Below are 15,499 nucleotides of genomic sequence, written 5' to 3' on the forward strand. Positions count from 1 at the left end.
TATGTCTCTTTGAATATTAGCTGAGCCCTAAGAGAAACAAATGTAAAGTGGAGGATAGCTGAGGTCGACCACTCTTCAGCGTTACTGGTCCTGCAGATGTGTTCAGCACAGCAGACAGGACTTTCTCTTCTCCTGCAGGCTTTGTTATATGAAAGACATGTCAAGCACACAGGTCGCGTCAAAAGGAACACGGTGGACATGTTAATTGTTTTCTTTATTAGAGCTGAGAATGTAAGAAGGAAAATGTGAGCTGCTGAGATCCATGGGAAAAAACGTACTTCAAAGGCTGCCTGCTGTGTTCAGTCAGCACTATGCCAAGTTGTCGGAGCGAGCTGGTCGGTCAGCAGCGATCCATTCTGTCAGCAAATCTCACCTTATTGTTGTTAGCTAGCACTTGTGTATGTCACGTTGAAGTGCAGCAAACCTACTTCAAGAAAAGGGAGAGAAAAAGATGCTTGGAAAAAAAGGCCTCAATAATAATAACTCTTGCTCACAAGTCGACGTGTGAACTCCTTTGAGAGGGAAGCTTCAAGAAACGGCACATGAAAGAACATTCTGTCCTATCACACCTTACGCAACTACTGTCACCTTACCCTACAATACCCCCCCCCCCCCCCCCCTCCTCCCACTGTCACCCTCACCTGAGCCAGAAGAGGCGAGGGCTCACCATCTTTCATGCTGAGCTCATATCCTTTCATCTCCTCATGTCGTTTCCTTTAATCTCCTGCAGGGAATGGCTTCCTCGGCGCGTTCCAAAGGGGAGCACAAGCAGAGAGTGTTCTTGACGGTCTCTTTCGGCGGGATCAAGATTTACTGTGAAAGATCAGGGGTGAGTAGCATGTCAGCGAGGCCCTCGCCAGCTGCCGTACCGTGATCCTACAGTGTAGGACATCCAGAGGGCAGACGCCCGCACGCTTCAGTGCACAGCGGCTGCCAACCGACGCCATCTTGTCAGCCCGGTTGACTTATTGCTCCCACTGAAGTACCTGTGTGGAGGGAGGAGGATTCACAAGGTTGTGCTGAAATAAAAACAGTTGCATATGTATTCCAGTTTCCTGTCCAAATATCAATGCGGAATGTCCACATAACATGTTTCCCTTTAACTCATAAAGATTGAACTAAGATCTGTAACTAATTGATTGACGACAGAGGGAAACATCATCGGTAGTGCTTATGCTGATAGATTTATTATTTAGGTAATTTTCTATACAAAAAAATGATGTTGAGCCTCTGAAATGTGCAGGTAGTTTAATTGCTTTGTTTTATTGCATATCAAAGTGAGTCTGACAAAACAGGAAATACAAAGAAACTTGTTTTTTGACATTTAAAGGACCGGACAAATAACAGATTCCTAGAAAATATATGAAAACGAATGTTAGTTTGAGACACAATTGAACTTGACAGCTTTCCACTGCAGGTCTTGTATTTGATATTTAACCCTAAGTAAACTGGGTTAACCCGTTAGATCTAAGGTCTACTGCAGGCCCTTTACTGGAAGCTCTGTCAGGCCCTGTCTGCTTGCTAATGATAGCGCAGTGAGCAATGTTACGAGCTGGGCTGTTTCCGCCTCCGTACTGGCCTCCGTCCCCCTGGCGGGCTCCGAGGCCTGCTGTGCCATTACAGGATGATCGAGGGGGCCCGGCTCTCCCCTATCCTGGGGCGTAGCGTTGGCTGCATAGGCCCACTATGCTCATCAGCGCTAACCGATAATTAGCACTCCGTTCCACCCCTTAATGATCATTGCCGCTAATGCTAATTACACCACGGCTCCACCTCAGCTGTCGTTACAGCTAAACTGATAATTACGCCACAGCGTTTGTCCCATGGCTGCGACCCCCCGCCACACCACCAACCGTCTACTCCCCCCCCCCCCCCCAAAACAAAAACCCACCCATCTCTGATAACATCTTCTTTCACTGTTAATGAAAAAGAACATTAAGCCCTGCGCCACCACCAAATAGCTCACCAGCTTTCTGACAAGCTCATTTGTTGTTTTGGAAAATGCCCCCTAATGCTCCTCATTGTATTTACTGATTACCGGCAGTAAATAACACTAGTCCACACTTAGTATCCCTCTCGAGCTATTATGGGGGAACGGGGATCAGCAGTGTCAGCAACACTGTGATGGAAACACTTTATGTAAAGCTGACTTGATTCTGCGCTGAATCCAGTAGACTAGTCGTATTCGTTTTGTATTTTACATTAAGACGTTACCAGCGACGCTCCCCGCTGAAAATCGGCTACTTTTCGAATGAAAGCTCCTCCCCACCCAGTGCCTAAATGTATCTCTGGTGTGCCGGAATGACAGCTGAATGACTGCGTGTGTATATCTGGGTGTGTGTTTATGTTTTGCGAGGTTTCTTATACAAAAAAGTAAAGTTTCCTGATTTTGGATATCAGAGCATCTCAAAACCTGCTTATATAAGAGAGTACACACATACAGTAGTAAGGACGTCCAAGAGATTTGACATAATCTGACATAAAGCACAGCACAAACATCATGTGACTGGATTATACATTGCATAGTAACCATAGTGCCGATAGAGCACTGTGTAATATAGACTGGAACACCCTTGAGTCTCTCCTCCCTCTGTGTCGGTTGTGTTTGGCTCCACAATATGCAAAGATGTTTAAAGTAGGTCTGACCTACTTCCCCTGCCAACACCGTGTACAGTGCTCGTAAAACACTATTTGAAAATGGAACAAGACATGCTTTTGCATCTTTAAGGGGAGCAAGATTGTCAGATTTTCCGTTTTCATCAAGCCCATGTGGTCGTTTCTGTATCCCTGCACGTGTGCCACGTAGGTGCTCATGCATCACCACTCAGTGCACGAGATCAGCTACATCGCCAAGGACACCAGGGACCACCGGGCCTTTGGCTATGTCTGCGGGAAGGAGAGCCACCACAAGTTTGTGGCCATCAAGACGGCACAGTCGGTATGACATTTTCGGTTTTCAGGTTACTTTAGGTTAGGTCAAGTCTCAAGCAATAGTAGACCAGAGCCAACATCTTCATATCCTGCACTTACATCATCGGGTCATGTAAGTGACATGTCTGACACAAATGATATACATTATAGAAATGAAACATCTCAAAGGTCCCTCAGCATATTAATTATTAATGTATTGATGATTATAACACGGTTAATTCAAGTTCTTGTCACCTCAGTATTTTTTTCTGTGGCTGAACTTGTTTAGGTTAGGTGTCTGATTGAAATAATTCTATAAATACATGACACATTTGTTTATTATAAAGGCTAATTGAATTGATGATACCTATGAATTAACTCCTTGTCACCTTAGGATTATGTTTAAGGGTTAGCTGCCTGTAATACAAAATATTATTGATAAATAATAATAATGAATTGAGGTTAAATAAAGTCAAGCAGTTAGATTGTTTGTCACCTCAGAATTGTGTTCAGGGTTTACTATTTGTACATAAGTTGTGTGACTGAAATAAATAAATAATGTTGAATCACAAAGGTCACCAGAAGAGGATAACACAGTTCAATCAAATCCTTATCATCTCGGAATTTTGAAACTATTTTACCCTTAGAGTGTTTTCTAGTTGAATTACTAAAGCTTTTAAAGTATTTCAGCAAACAAGTTAATTATCTTCCTGCCTTGTTCATTTTCACCCAGATCTTCTGGACCATTTTAAAACTCCTCTACCTCTGTTTCTCGCTGCGTTCCTCCACATGTGCATCTTTCAAAACACTGCACTTCATTCACCTTGATCTCTCTCTGAACAAACTATTCTTTATTTCCTCAAATTTGTATTTATTTGCCCATTTCCATTCCTTCCTCACGTCCCTCTTGTTAATATGTGTACATCCCCGTCTTCCTCTTCGCCCAGGCGGAGCCTCTCATCATCGACCTGCGCGACCTCTTCACGCTCATCTACGACATTAAACAGCGGGAGGAGATGGAGAAGAAAGCGCAGAAGGACAAACAGTGTGAGCAGGCGGTCTACCAGGTAGGACATGTTTTTTTTCTCAGTTTCATTTCGAGATCACACATTACATCTCGCCAGCAATTCATTCACACAACAGACATCTTCCTCTGAAGTGCATCCCAGACGGTGTTTGGATGCATCATTGATTTCTATATTGAATATCTAAATATAATGGAAATGCAACAGGTTTGTTTTATTGGAGTCAGGTACTGTGACAGGAAACGCATGTGTTGTTATGCTCGCTTGCAGGAAAGGACACATACAATGTATTTTTTGTTACCCGTTCTTCCTCCATTTCCTTTCTAATGACTTTCTAAATTGGGCTGCACTGTCTCACTGTTTTAAAAAACCAAAACGTGTCGTCTGCCTTGTGTCCCACCCCTGCACAGACCATCCTGGAGGACGAAGTGGACGACCCAGTGTACCAGGTAGGTCCAGTGGCACACAGCGCAGCAACCACACCCTGCTGACTGTGATGCTTTCTAGCTGTTTTTTCACTCTTAAAGCTTTGCATTTTACAAGAAAACTCAATTTAAATATCTCCTCCAGTCACTGATCTGCTTGAATTAATGATTCATGATATTCCACCATCCCAGTAATACACTGAAGACCATCCGATGGACCGTTTTGTTCAACCATTCAACTCCCATTTGCCAGTGCAGTGTTGTAAAACCATATTTTTTCAGTTGATCTGTGTTCCAAAGACATGCCCACCCCCCAACAGACTGGTTGTTACCCCCTCCCCTTCTTTATAGCCTTGTGCATTTATTTGCCTGACATGTTTTCTTTTTTTCTGTTTGCTCACACTGAATACAGACAACACTAACTCTTACTCTGAATGCTATGTTCAGTGGTTCGTCCAGCCACCCCCCAGAAGTGTGTTTTGCATAAAGTCATTCCATGTGCAGCTTTGGATGATGTTGATGTTGGTTGACAAAACTCCACACTGTGGCCAGAATCTTAAAAGGAGCACTTTGACATTTTGGGAAATTCACTTTATACTTTCTTGCCGCCGATACGGTTGGATACAATTCATTTTATTCACAAATACATGTGCAATCATAAGACCTAATGGGGATATGTAAAACGGGACAAACCGATTCTATTTCTAAGCTTTTAGAAAAGGGTCCCATCAAACTAAAGAAAGAGTATTTACAGTATAACACATTTAGAATTGGAGAGACTTCATTTAATATACAGAAACATTACAAGCTAAAAACACCTAACATTGACCAAATACCCTCAAACGGTATCAGCAGTCAAAACATTAGATTTCAATCTTCAATTTTGACATATTTGGTTAGCAACTGCTTCCTTAAGCTCTTTTTAAAGATCAATGGAGCCAGCAACTGATTTGCCTATAGTTGTGCATGAAGACTGAAAACAGGGGGAACTTTTAACCTGGTTTTGTCCAAAGGTAAAACCAAATGTGCTTAACTGCACTAAAATCAAGCTACAGTGTTAACTTTAGCATTGATTTAGTCTTTTGTCATAAACTATAGTCTCTTTTGTGTCATGTTTTTTTCATTTTGGTATCTCCCAAGCATTTTCAAGCTACAGCTGTTGCCATTTTTGTTGTGTACAGTCAGGGGCGCCGCCAGGGATTTTGGGCCCCATGAAAATATATCACATTGGGCCCCACCACCAGGCACAGGCCACTTTGTTTATAAATTACCTCGAGGGCCGTATCAAATGGTCTAGCGGTCCGTATACGGCCCGGGGGCCGGAGGTTCCCCACCCCTGCTTTAATATAATAACATTAGTATTAATATCATAGCCAAAATGTCTGTGATTAACATTTTGTTTACAGACTGATCACTCAATGCTTCAAACTGTCCATCATCCTAAATAGACTAAAATCAGTTTTTTGTTTTATATAGATCATTGGCTATGTGGGAAAATACTGTGTTTGAAATGTATCATTTAAATTAGATGTTAGCTTTTTGTTTTATATATATATATATATATATATATTGTATTCCAGTCTCCCTTCAGATATGTTAAGTGGCATGTCATTCAACACAATGCTGCTCACCTCCTTCAGTTTGGGGAAAAGCTGGTTCAGGTTCAGGCTTATGGGGGGACAGGGCTGCTGAGCCTAAAGATGGATCTGTTGGACCTGGCAGCAGGGGGAGGGACAACTGATTTAGTATGAATAGGCGCTAAAAATGTGCCTGCATTTATTAAAGGTAGGTAGGTAGGTAAGAATGGAGAAACCAGCCTGAGTGCGCTAGAATTTGAAAATACACAACCGAAAAAAATCTGCCCCTTCCTTCAGAGTTCCTTACAGAGCCCCTCCTCCAGCACACACGAACACGCACATGACCAATGAGGGCACGAGATAAGCTTGTGCACAGATGGAAGGCTGACAGGCAGGTAGGCCATCCAATCATTTTAGCTGGGCCAGCTCAGATGATTGGTTGTGCTTTTTACAGCGCCACAGCTTCCACAGATGACATGTTTGTATGTATTTATTGTCAAAGCATTTAATATATTCATTGCTATCGGGACGTTAAGAGCATTCCATTGAATATAACAACGTGTTTCTGAAGTGAATTACCTACCATACCTTTAAATGTCAGCTAAAAGAGCAGTGAAATGAAAGACCTCTGCATTTTCTATAAAGATATTAACAGTACTTAATGTCAGCTTAGTAAACAAAAAAACATTAGCTAACAGAATCATTTCCACCACTCATGGACCACACCCACCTTTTCTTGTGAAAACTGGGTGACATACTGTCGCCCTTTAGTCCCTCTCTCTTGTCTTTCTCTTCTTTTCTTAGAGCCTGACTTTGTTGGTCGTTGAAACATGGTACAACACACATATGTAGGCTAAGTACTAGCATCCCTCCTCACATGCTTTCACTCTCTGCAAGTGCTGGTGCCGCACCGCGTTTGGAGGCAGGACTAAACCATTATATGTAAATAGAAGGGGGTGTACAGAGGCTTTGGGTAATACATTTTTGGAAGAAAATAAGTTAAATGAATCGTAAGTTTAGTGAGTAATTTATCAATATAACGTTCTATTAATGTTAATTATTGAGGATTGATGAAAGGTTACTTACATTTTTTTCTTAATGTTCTGAACATTTTGGGGCCCCTGTCAGTCATGGGCCCTTAGAATCGTCCTAACTTTTCACCCCCTTACGGCGCCCCTGTGTACAGTTACCATGGTTACAGGGGTTTGTAGTATCTTTCTCAAGGTTAGTGGTGAAGGACATGTTTGTGCAAACACAGTGTCCATGTTAACTCTGTTACAGGTGGGGTAGGTAATTCACTTCAGAAACACTTTTTGTTCTATTCCATGGAATGCTCTTAACATCCCGATAGCAATTAATTCATTAAATGCTTTGACAATAAATAAATAAAAATGTCATCTGTGGAAGCCGTGGCGCTGTAAAAAGCACAACCCGACTAAAATAACTGGATGGCCTACCTGCCTGTCAGCCTTCCATCTCGTGCACAAACTTATCTCGTGCTTAAAAGTACCGCAGTGTGAACGCGGCTAATGTGCGCGTTCGTGTGTGTTGGAGGAGGGCTCTAGGAAGTCTGAAAGAAGGGGCAGAGTTTTTTCGGCTGCGTAGCCTACTTTCAAATTTTAGCGCACTCGAGCTGGTTTCTCCATTCTTACCCACCCTACCTTTAAGTACGGAGCCCCCTAGGGGACATGGAGAAGAAAAGAAAAAAAAATAGAAAAAAAATAAAATAAATGTTTTGCGAGATCTCGCAATACTTTTCATTTAGTACTTCCTGGTCAGTTCGGCTTCTACGGCAACACAGAAACCACAACAATGGAGTGGTTCATCGATTTTACTTTGAGCTTGGCCTTAAATATAAAGATATAACATCAGTGCTTGGCAATAGGCACGGGTTTCACACATAGACTGTATATATAAAAGGGTTTCACATAAGTGAAGACACCTCAAGAAAACACTCAGAGCGAGGGGACATGCACGTTCCTCTGAGCTGAGTTATTGACAGATTCGAATTTCGCGGATCAATAACTCACGAACATAACGTTGTAAAAATACAAACAACATGACTTTACAATCATAGCAAGATAGACAACGAGCTACAGAGTCGTTTTTATCAGAACAGTTCGATACGCGCCGTCATCCGAGCTAAACATCAAGAATTGGTCACAATCTGCAGCTGGAGGAAGGAGAGGAGTGCTTAGGGACCGTCTACAAACTGCAACGGGGTTTTGCGAGATCTCGCAAAGGGGTTTTGCGAGATCTCGCAAAGGTTTTGCGATATCTCGCAAAAACATTTTATTTTAATTTTTTTCAAATAATTTTTATTTTCATGTCCCCTAGGGGGCTCCGTATTTAAGTCATGTTGACAGAAAACAGACTCTCCTAAAGCGTAAATCAATTTATCATTTACAAACGCTGGCTGATTGAACAGGAGGCTCACCTTGCATTAGCATTCAAACAAGCATTAGTTCTGAAGCTAGATTCAACCACTTCTTTTAAGTGCTGTGGTTTTCTGCGTTTAGATCCAGCAGAGAAGCTCAACAGTTACGTAGCGTTGGGGTATTAATATAGCATCTTGAGGAAATTTAAGAGAGTTGACACCCTTCCTAGAACCTTCTCATTCCTTCCAACATGAAATACACCCAACTTAAAGTAACGTAAACATGTAATTCTCCACACGATGTTATTCTACTTTAAACAAAAATCTGTGTACTGCCTGCATGTTTTTGTAGTCCGGCTCAACTTTTTTGAGGCACTTATTGTCTAATTTTCACTTCATTGTAGAAGAATGTAGCCCATAAATCTGTTTTTTTCAAGACCTGAAAGCGTCAAGGAACATTTTGACAGAGCCTTCATATATTCCTGGTTGAAAATACTTCGAGCTGAAGATGGCAGTGCAACAGCTATAATTCTGCACAGGAGATTTGTTTGTGCAGTGGAGGATACTATTATAATCAGAAGCTAGGCTATGTGTGTGATTCTGCTTACGTAGCAGGTTGTTTAAAATGACTTCTGTTCATCATCCAATCATTAGCTCATTGTCTGTCTTTCATGTTGTCTTTTAGTTTCTATTTGTTGACAAAAAGGTACTTTTTCTTTTCAATAGTTACTCTTCATAGTGTTTTTCATTCACAATTAGACAGTGTCCTTTGTTTCCAGTCATAATGCTAAGCTAACAAAGCTAATCCATTGCTAGCTCCAGCTACACATGTATCGTACAGATATGAAAATGGTATCCATCTTCTCGTCTTATCTTCGACAAAAAAGTGAATAAACATATTTCCCAAAATGTCAAACAAAATTTGAGATCCTTTGAGACTTTTTTATAAATACATATATTAAGAGGAGACACTGACCAAAGTGAGACTTCACTCATGGATCTCAAGTTGAATATTCTGACCTCTCAAAGAGGTGGAGCATCATATCATTGATGTTAAAAGGAGACCTCTAGCTTAAACCTCCACATTGCCTTGAACTACTGCCTGACCTATTATACTTGTGCTCTTTCCTCTTCCCACCTCAATCTTTTTTTCTTTTTCTCCACTTCCCCCCCACCCCCATTCACCGCCTTTTTTTATTCGCTATTCCATTTCACTCCCTGCCCGACGCCATTCTCGCTCCCCTGTGCTATCATTTATTCTCGTCATGTATCACTCCCTCGTTGTATCTCTGTTTTATATGCCAACCTCTCTCTCTGTCTTCCCATCTCATTGTTCTCTGCACCTCTACGCCTTGCCCACTACTTCTGTTCTATAGTACATAGTGTTTGAGGCTGGACACGAACCCCTCCGTGGCCACCAGTCAGAGGAGAGCGTTTATCAGGTACAAAGACAAGCATTGCCCCCCTTTTCTTCTCCCCTTTCATACCCTGTGATATAATAGTATGGTAACAGTACTAACATGACTGTGAAGCACCTTTCCTAAAGAAGTTACAAAGGGCACGTTGTTTTTGGAGAAACGGTTTTCTGAGGATTCTGTAGAAGGTCAAACTAGGGTTTCAGTTTTGAACATGGCTGAAGATAAAACACCATCGAAGAAAGAAGCAAATACAGCTAGGATCTATTATATTCATGTTCAAGTTACAACTGGTAGCATTACGGTTAAATCAACACTAACCATGGGAACCAATGCATGTGGCTTCTTCACAATAGAAGCCTCTGTTTCGCCAGTTAGTCACAGCAGAAGGATATTTTTATTGTATTTGCATTAGCAGTAACTGAATACAGCTCTGAGCAATGTAATGAGAGCATACGCTAAACAGTGAGGTTATCAACAAATAGAATGACATGCGTGCATCGTCACTTTGCATAAGAAGGCCGTTTGAATCCAGCATGGGATTGGCGGTCTCCGCCCACTACCAATGAAAACTCCAACAAATAAAATGTTAATACTTTCAAAGGCCATTTCCGAGAAGAATTATGCCTTTTGGTTTGATTTTAGGAACATATTTAGGATTATATATTTAGAGATAATACAAATAAGCAGTTTACGTTAAAAGTACCAAAGAGAGTTAGGGCCAGTATTCAGAATCGGCGTAGGAAGATTTTTATATACATTTGAATCCCGAGAAATAAATCAAACCAGATTATACCTGCTAAGAATTATGTGTTTATTCTCAATATTTCAACACTTATTTCAACATTTAAACTATCCATTTTTGAAAACTAATTCTGACATTTTGATTTGAACTCATTTGTTTCCTTTATGCCTGACCCGAACACTCTTTGGTATAAAACATTTCTCACGTAGCGTCTAAAACATCTAAAGAAGAGTCAAGGTCAGTTGTTCAGTCTGGATAGTTCACCCAAAGCCTTTAATATCTCCAACACTTTGACCTTTTGGCTTTGGACCAAATGAAGGACTAGCTAGGACTCCAGAGACCTGTGGTATGGTTTAATCCTACCCTCCTCCCTCCCTTTCTCTCCCTTTCTCCCTACTCCTCCGCCTCTTTTTGCCTCTCTGTATCTTGCGTTCCTCTGAAGATGAAAGATGCAGAGAAGGAGATTAATCACTTGCCATTTGATCTCAGAATGAAACAAGATCAATAGGCTTGAGGAAAACGTAAGGAACAGTTGAGGGAGCGATGGGGAGACAGGCAGCGGGGTAAGAGCAACAGATAGTCTGAATAAATGTGAGAGAGATATCCAAAGGAGGCCAGAGCCGAGGCGTTTTGATATCGTCAGATGAACCAGTTGAGACATACTGTTGCAGAATAACAATAGGCTTTGTTTAACACTCCCAGAACCAGCTCGCACCGTCTCCAGCAATGTTTGCAATCAATATTGATTTAAGTAGAATTGATTTAACGAAACAGCTGTAGAATTAGCATAATCCCATTGCTCTAAAAGATAAAACTAAATCATAGAAAAATGGACTAAATGGAAATGGATTCAGAATGCTATTTCTCCTTCAATATACATGTCTACTTCTTGTTTTTTAATAAACTCGCCTGTTAAAAAAGAAAACGTAAACAACCGGGTGTTGCTCTGTGTTTTACGGATGAATCGACCTCCAATCCAATGCAGGTCCCAAGCAGTCAGCAGAAGGACGGGATCTATGATGTCCCAAAGCGCCATTTCATGACTGTAGGTGTTTTTTTGTTTTGTTTATTATTTGTTTCCTTACTCTTCTTCTTGCAAACCTCTCTTTAACATCCTCTCGGAGGAAGCGCCTCGAGCCCCTCGTGACGGTACCCATTGGTAATGTCAACAACACATTTTCCAAGCCTCGAACGACTCAGACTGTGGTGATGATGAAACACATTTCCATTGGTCATGCCCAGCCTGTCTCAAGAGATAGGACAAATTGATTGGTCAGCCAAAGTCGGACATGTCGACAATTTCACAGGACGTTAAAGACGCCGGCTGCGTATCCTAAATCCAATCCTGACTATGACGCGTGTCCAACCAGATGGTGGAGACACAATCCGTTTGTCTTGAGGCCCACCGATCAGATAAATAAAGGGGGGGGGGGGCTGTTCCGCCTTCCTCGGAGGATGAGGTAGAGAGGTTTGTAGTTTGGGTTGGTTTGAGCTGCATGCAGTACAATCTAACACTCATTAAAGCTGTACCTGAACAACAATATACGGAAAACAGACCCAAAAGTATTCCCCCCCCTTTTCATCAAAATGAAAGTATATCTCATCTCATCCTGCTCGGTTTTACGAGTTCTTCACCACCACGCTATGACATCCCTCAAATCGCTTGTACAAACATTCATCCAGGCCTATTTCGCCCCAACGTTCACTGGGAGACAATTTCCCCACGACTTTTGCAAACAGCCCCGGCAAAGCTTCTGTGCTCTCCGCTGTGTGTACGCACAGCGCTCAGCATGTCAAACAGATAAAGTTCCCCGGCCCCCGCGCTATCTCACCCAAACAGCCCATGCCGGTATAAGTACTGTCGCGGCGCTTCCATATCTCTAAGTGTTACTGCTTGTCTGTTCATTCAGTTGGAGCTTTTTGAGAGCCTCCGTGCACCCCTGATGTGTGTCGGCGCCTGCACGGAGAGACATCTGTGTCCACTGTTTACCTTTCCACCACATCCAGGCGCATTCTGTGACCCTGGTTCCAAAGTGCCGTGCCAACTGTGCAACGCGCCATGTCCCGGCTTATTCAAGGAGGACATAAACACCCTGTTAGCAGCAGCACTGATTGCTGCTATCCTCCCTTCTTTTCTTTCTTTGCTTTAAATGTGTGTGTGTTTCAGTTTCTTTGCAGCATGCCAGTCCTGTGTGTGTCTGTGCTTCTTTACGGTGATTCATTGTCTGCTTGTGCATGGCCCCAGAGACATTTCATGCAACTTAGCCATTCCATAGTCTCTTCCATAACCGCGTCCCCCTTCTCCTTTTTAAGTAGTGCGAGTGGAGGACACGGGGGGACGAGAGCGTCTGCCCACAGGGTGAGGTGGCCTCATTGTCTCGGTCGGGTGGTTCCAGGAGCTTCTTCTTTTCATTTATGGGATGAAATAAACACGCTCCTCTGTGTGTGTATCTGCTCCCGGAGAAGAATCAGCATGATAAAGCAGCCCGGGCTCTCACGGGGGCCCCGCGTCTTGATTGGCAGACATACGAATATCTAATCAGAGTCTGTTTTATGGGACTGAATAGCCTTTTACCCACTCAATTATAGCGAGCCATGGAAGATTCATTTTAGATCCATTTTCTGATAAGGGAAGAGGGGATAGTTGTTTCTTGCCACCACAGCACAAACCGCCTTTGTGAATAGATTTCACTCCCCGCTCCGACCCACCCATGCAACCACCATACCCTGTCTGGAGACAAATTCAAGGTTTCATGAGTGTGCAGATCTCATTGTCCGGATGTATCACTGGACTTTTTCTTTCTTTTGGCCCCTCTGTTCCACTCGCAGAACATCAACCACTTTGATCTGTTCGGCGACATGTCCACGCCTCCCTCGGTGAGTACTGAAACCAAACCCCGGGTGTGCAATGGAAACATGTTTATGGAATTCATTTTATCTGTGACATTAGGTCATTTACTTAGGACTGTCGCCGAGATCTAAATCACCCGGCAGAACGATAAGTGAGATGAAAATGAATATGCAGCCCGGTGACTTTTAGGTGACTTTGACAGAAGTGACATCTGTCTGTGTGTGTGTGTGTGTGTGTGTGTGTGTGTGTGTGTGTGTGTGTGTGTGTGTGTGTGTGTGTGTGTGTGTGTGTGTGTGTGTGTGTGTGTGTGTGTGTGTGTGTGTGTGTGTGTGTGTGTGTGTGTGTGTGTGTGTGTGTGTGTGTGTGTGTGTGTGCTCCCAGATGCCCCCATCACCTGCCAACACACTGGACCCGAGCCGGAGCAGCCGCCAACAGCAACATGCTGCCGAGTTGTACGCCCCCTTCAGCCCCACCTCCCTTCCATCAGGTAGCCCCCATCTCCTGACACGCTGCATCCTTTATCACACAACGGAACATAGGAGAGGATAAAGTGCTGGTGGGGACGTGTTTCTTTGATGTGCAGTTGGAGAAAAAACATGCTAAGATTTACTGTAGAACAGAGATACAGTAAAGCAATATCTCTTCAAGGACACAAACTGGTGGGTTGTGCATATTTTAGAAAAAACAGTGACATTGTGGCTTCCAAAGAACATTCAAGAACATCCCAACATCCTTCAAGAACAGCAGCCTTCTTTGATGCAGCATCGTGTCACAATGTGTCTGATAACACAGCTTATGAAGATGATTTTGATGACAGACATCTCAGATGTTCTTATGGAAGCTTTTCAAGACGGCGTTTGCTTGCAAAGGCATTGCCATACAACAGTTATTTATATTGGACACAAATATATATTGTGATGACTGATCTCAAACTGCAAGATTCTGCAGGTTTGGTAGTCCTCCCAAAAATGTGGTCCCCAATAAAAATATATTTTCTGCCACTAGGGGTCTATCAATCAAAACAGACAACAATGTTAAGCAGAAGGGGCTCATGGGACGTATCAATGCAGACAGCTTCTCCCCGATGTTCAACTTAGATCTAGACATCTGATGACTAACGTTCTTTATGAGGTTAAAAACGATCGAGGTCTAAAAAGGGTATCGTAGAGGTGGCTTGAAACTGGAAACAAGTCAATTCATGACAGCTTCACGCAGACAACCGCAGAGCAACGCATGCTCCAAGGGGATATCGCCATTATAACTCGTATTGTTAGACATAAAGTTATATATTAGACCTTTAAATGTCCCTTTTGCTATACATTCCAGCACTGAATATCTGTCGTTAGTCAAACATCAAAAGACAACATGCTGTAATTTGGAAAATCGATGTATTGAATTTTGAATCACAGGATACTAAATGCGCCCATTATAATAATCTCCTCCACTTCCTCTTCCTGCCTTAATATCTTTCAATCGGTTTTCCTCCCCCCCCCCCCCCTGTCTCTCCACTGCAGGCTATATGACCATGGGTCCGGTGCAGGCTGCGCAGTGGGCTCAGCAGCCGTACCCCGGCCAGGCCCAGACCCTGGCCTTCCCGGTGCAGGGGCCCCTCCAGGTGGCCCAGGTCCTCCCCGGGGGTCAGCCGCTCATTTGGAGCCAGGCCAACATTTTCCCGGCCACTCAGCAGCAGTGGGCGGCCATGGCAGCGTACATGCCGGCCCAGACTGTGGCCGTGGGGGGGCACGCCATAACAGCTGCCATGCTCCAAGGCCTGGTACCCATTACCACCATGTGCCCGCAAGCCTGCGACCTATCGGCCCCCTCCTCGGCCATCACCAGCCCCCAGCACACGGGCGACCCCTCCCTGCTCCACAGGCAGCTGAGCCCGGGCAGGGAGGGGCTCGGCGTGGAATCAGACGCAGGCGAGGGCCCCTCTACATCAGGAGGTGGACCTGGATTTGCGTCCGCATCGGTGAGCAGGTGTGGGACCCCGGGGCCCCTTGGCGTCCCGGACACGCTGCTCTGCAGTCAGCTGCTGCCGCCTTCGGCTGCCGCCACACAGGAGGAGGAGGGCAGCTGCAGTGACCTTGATCTCTCTCGGATGACCTTGAGCCCGGGTACATCCTCGTCACCGTCTACTGAATCCCGTAAGTGCTGCTTATTATCTTAAAAAT

General features: G+C 43.6%; 1 protein-coding gene across 3 annotated transcripts in view; it reads left to right on the top strand.

The window, feature by feature from the left end:
* The window catches only part of LOC117462184 (disabled homolog 1-like), a 49,937-nt gene that overhangs the window by 29,726 nt on the left and 4,712 nt on the right, over nucleotides 1-15,499 (top strand). The window contains exons 4-12 of one of the 3 annotated variants that reach the window (XM_034104277.1): nucleotides 731-829; nucleotides 2,807-2,938; nucleotides 3,858-3,977; nucleotides 4,346-4,384; nucleotides 9,691-9,756; nucleotides 11,460-11,519; nucleotides 13,304-13,351; nucleotides 13,707-13,812; nucleotides 14,840-15,472. In XM_034104277.1, the coding sequence (XP_033960168.1) occupies nucleotides 731-829; nucleotides 2,807-2,938; nucleotides 3,858-3,977; nucleotides 4,346-4,384; nucleotides 9,691-9,756; nucleotides 11,460-11,519; nucleotides 13,304-13,351; nucleotides 13,707-13,812; nucleotides 14,840-15,472 (1,303 nt within the window). The remainder of the gene's footprint in view (nucleotides 1-730; nucleotides 830-2,806; nucleotides 2,939-3,857; nucleotides 3,978-4,345; nucleotides 4,385-9,690; nucleotides 9,757-11,459; nucleotides 11,520-13,303; nucleotides 13,352-13,706; nucleotides 13,813-14,839; nucleotides 15,473-15,499) is intronic. The other 2 variants (XM_034104278.1, XM_034104279.1) reach the window with 2 other exon arrangements.

Source organism: Pseudochaenichthys georgianus, chromosome 17, assembly GCF_902827115.2.
Source record: "Pseudochaenichthys georgianus chromosome 17, fPseGeo1.2, whole genome shotgun sequence".
NCBI classification, from domain to species: Eukaryota; Metazoa; Chordata; class Actinopteri; order Perciformes; family Channichthyidae; genus Pseudochaenichthys; species Pseudochaenichthys georgianus.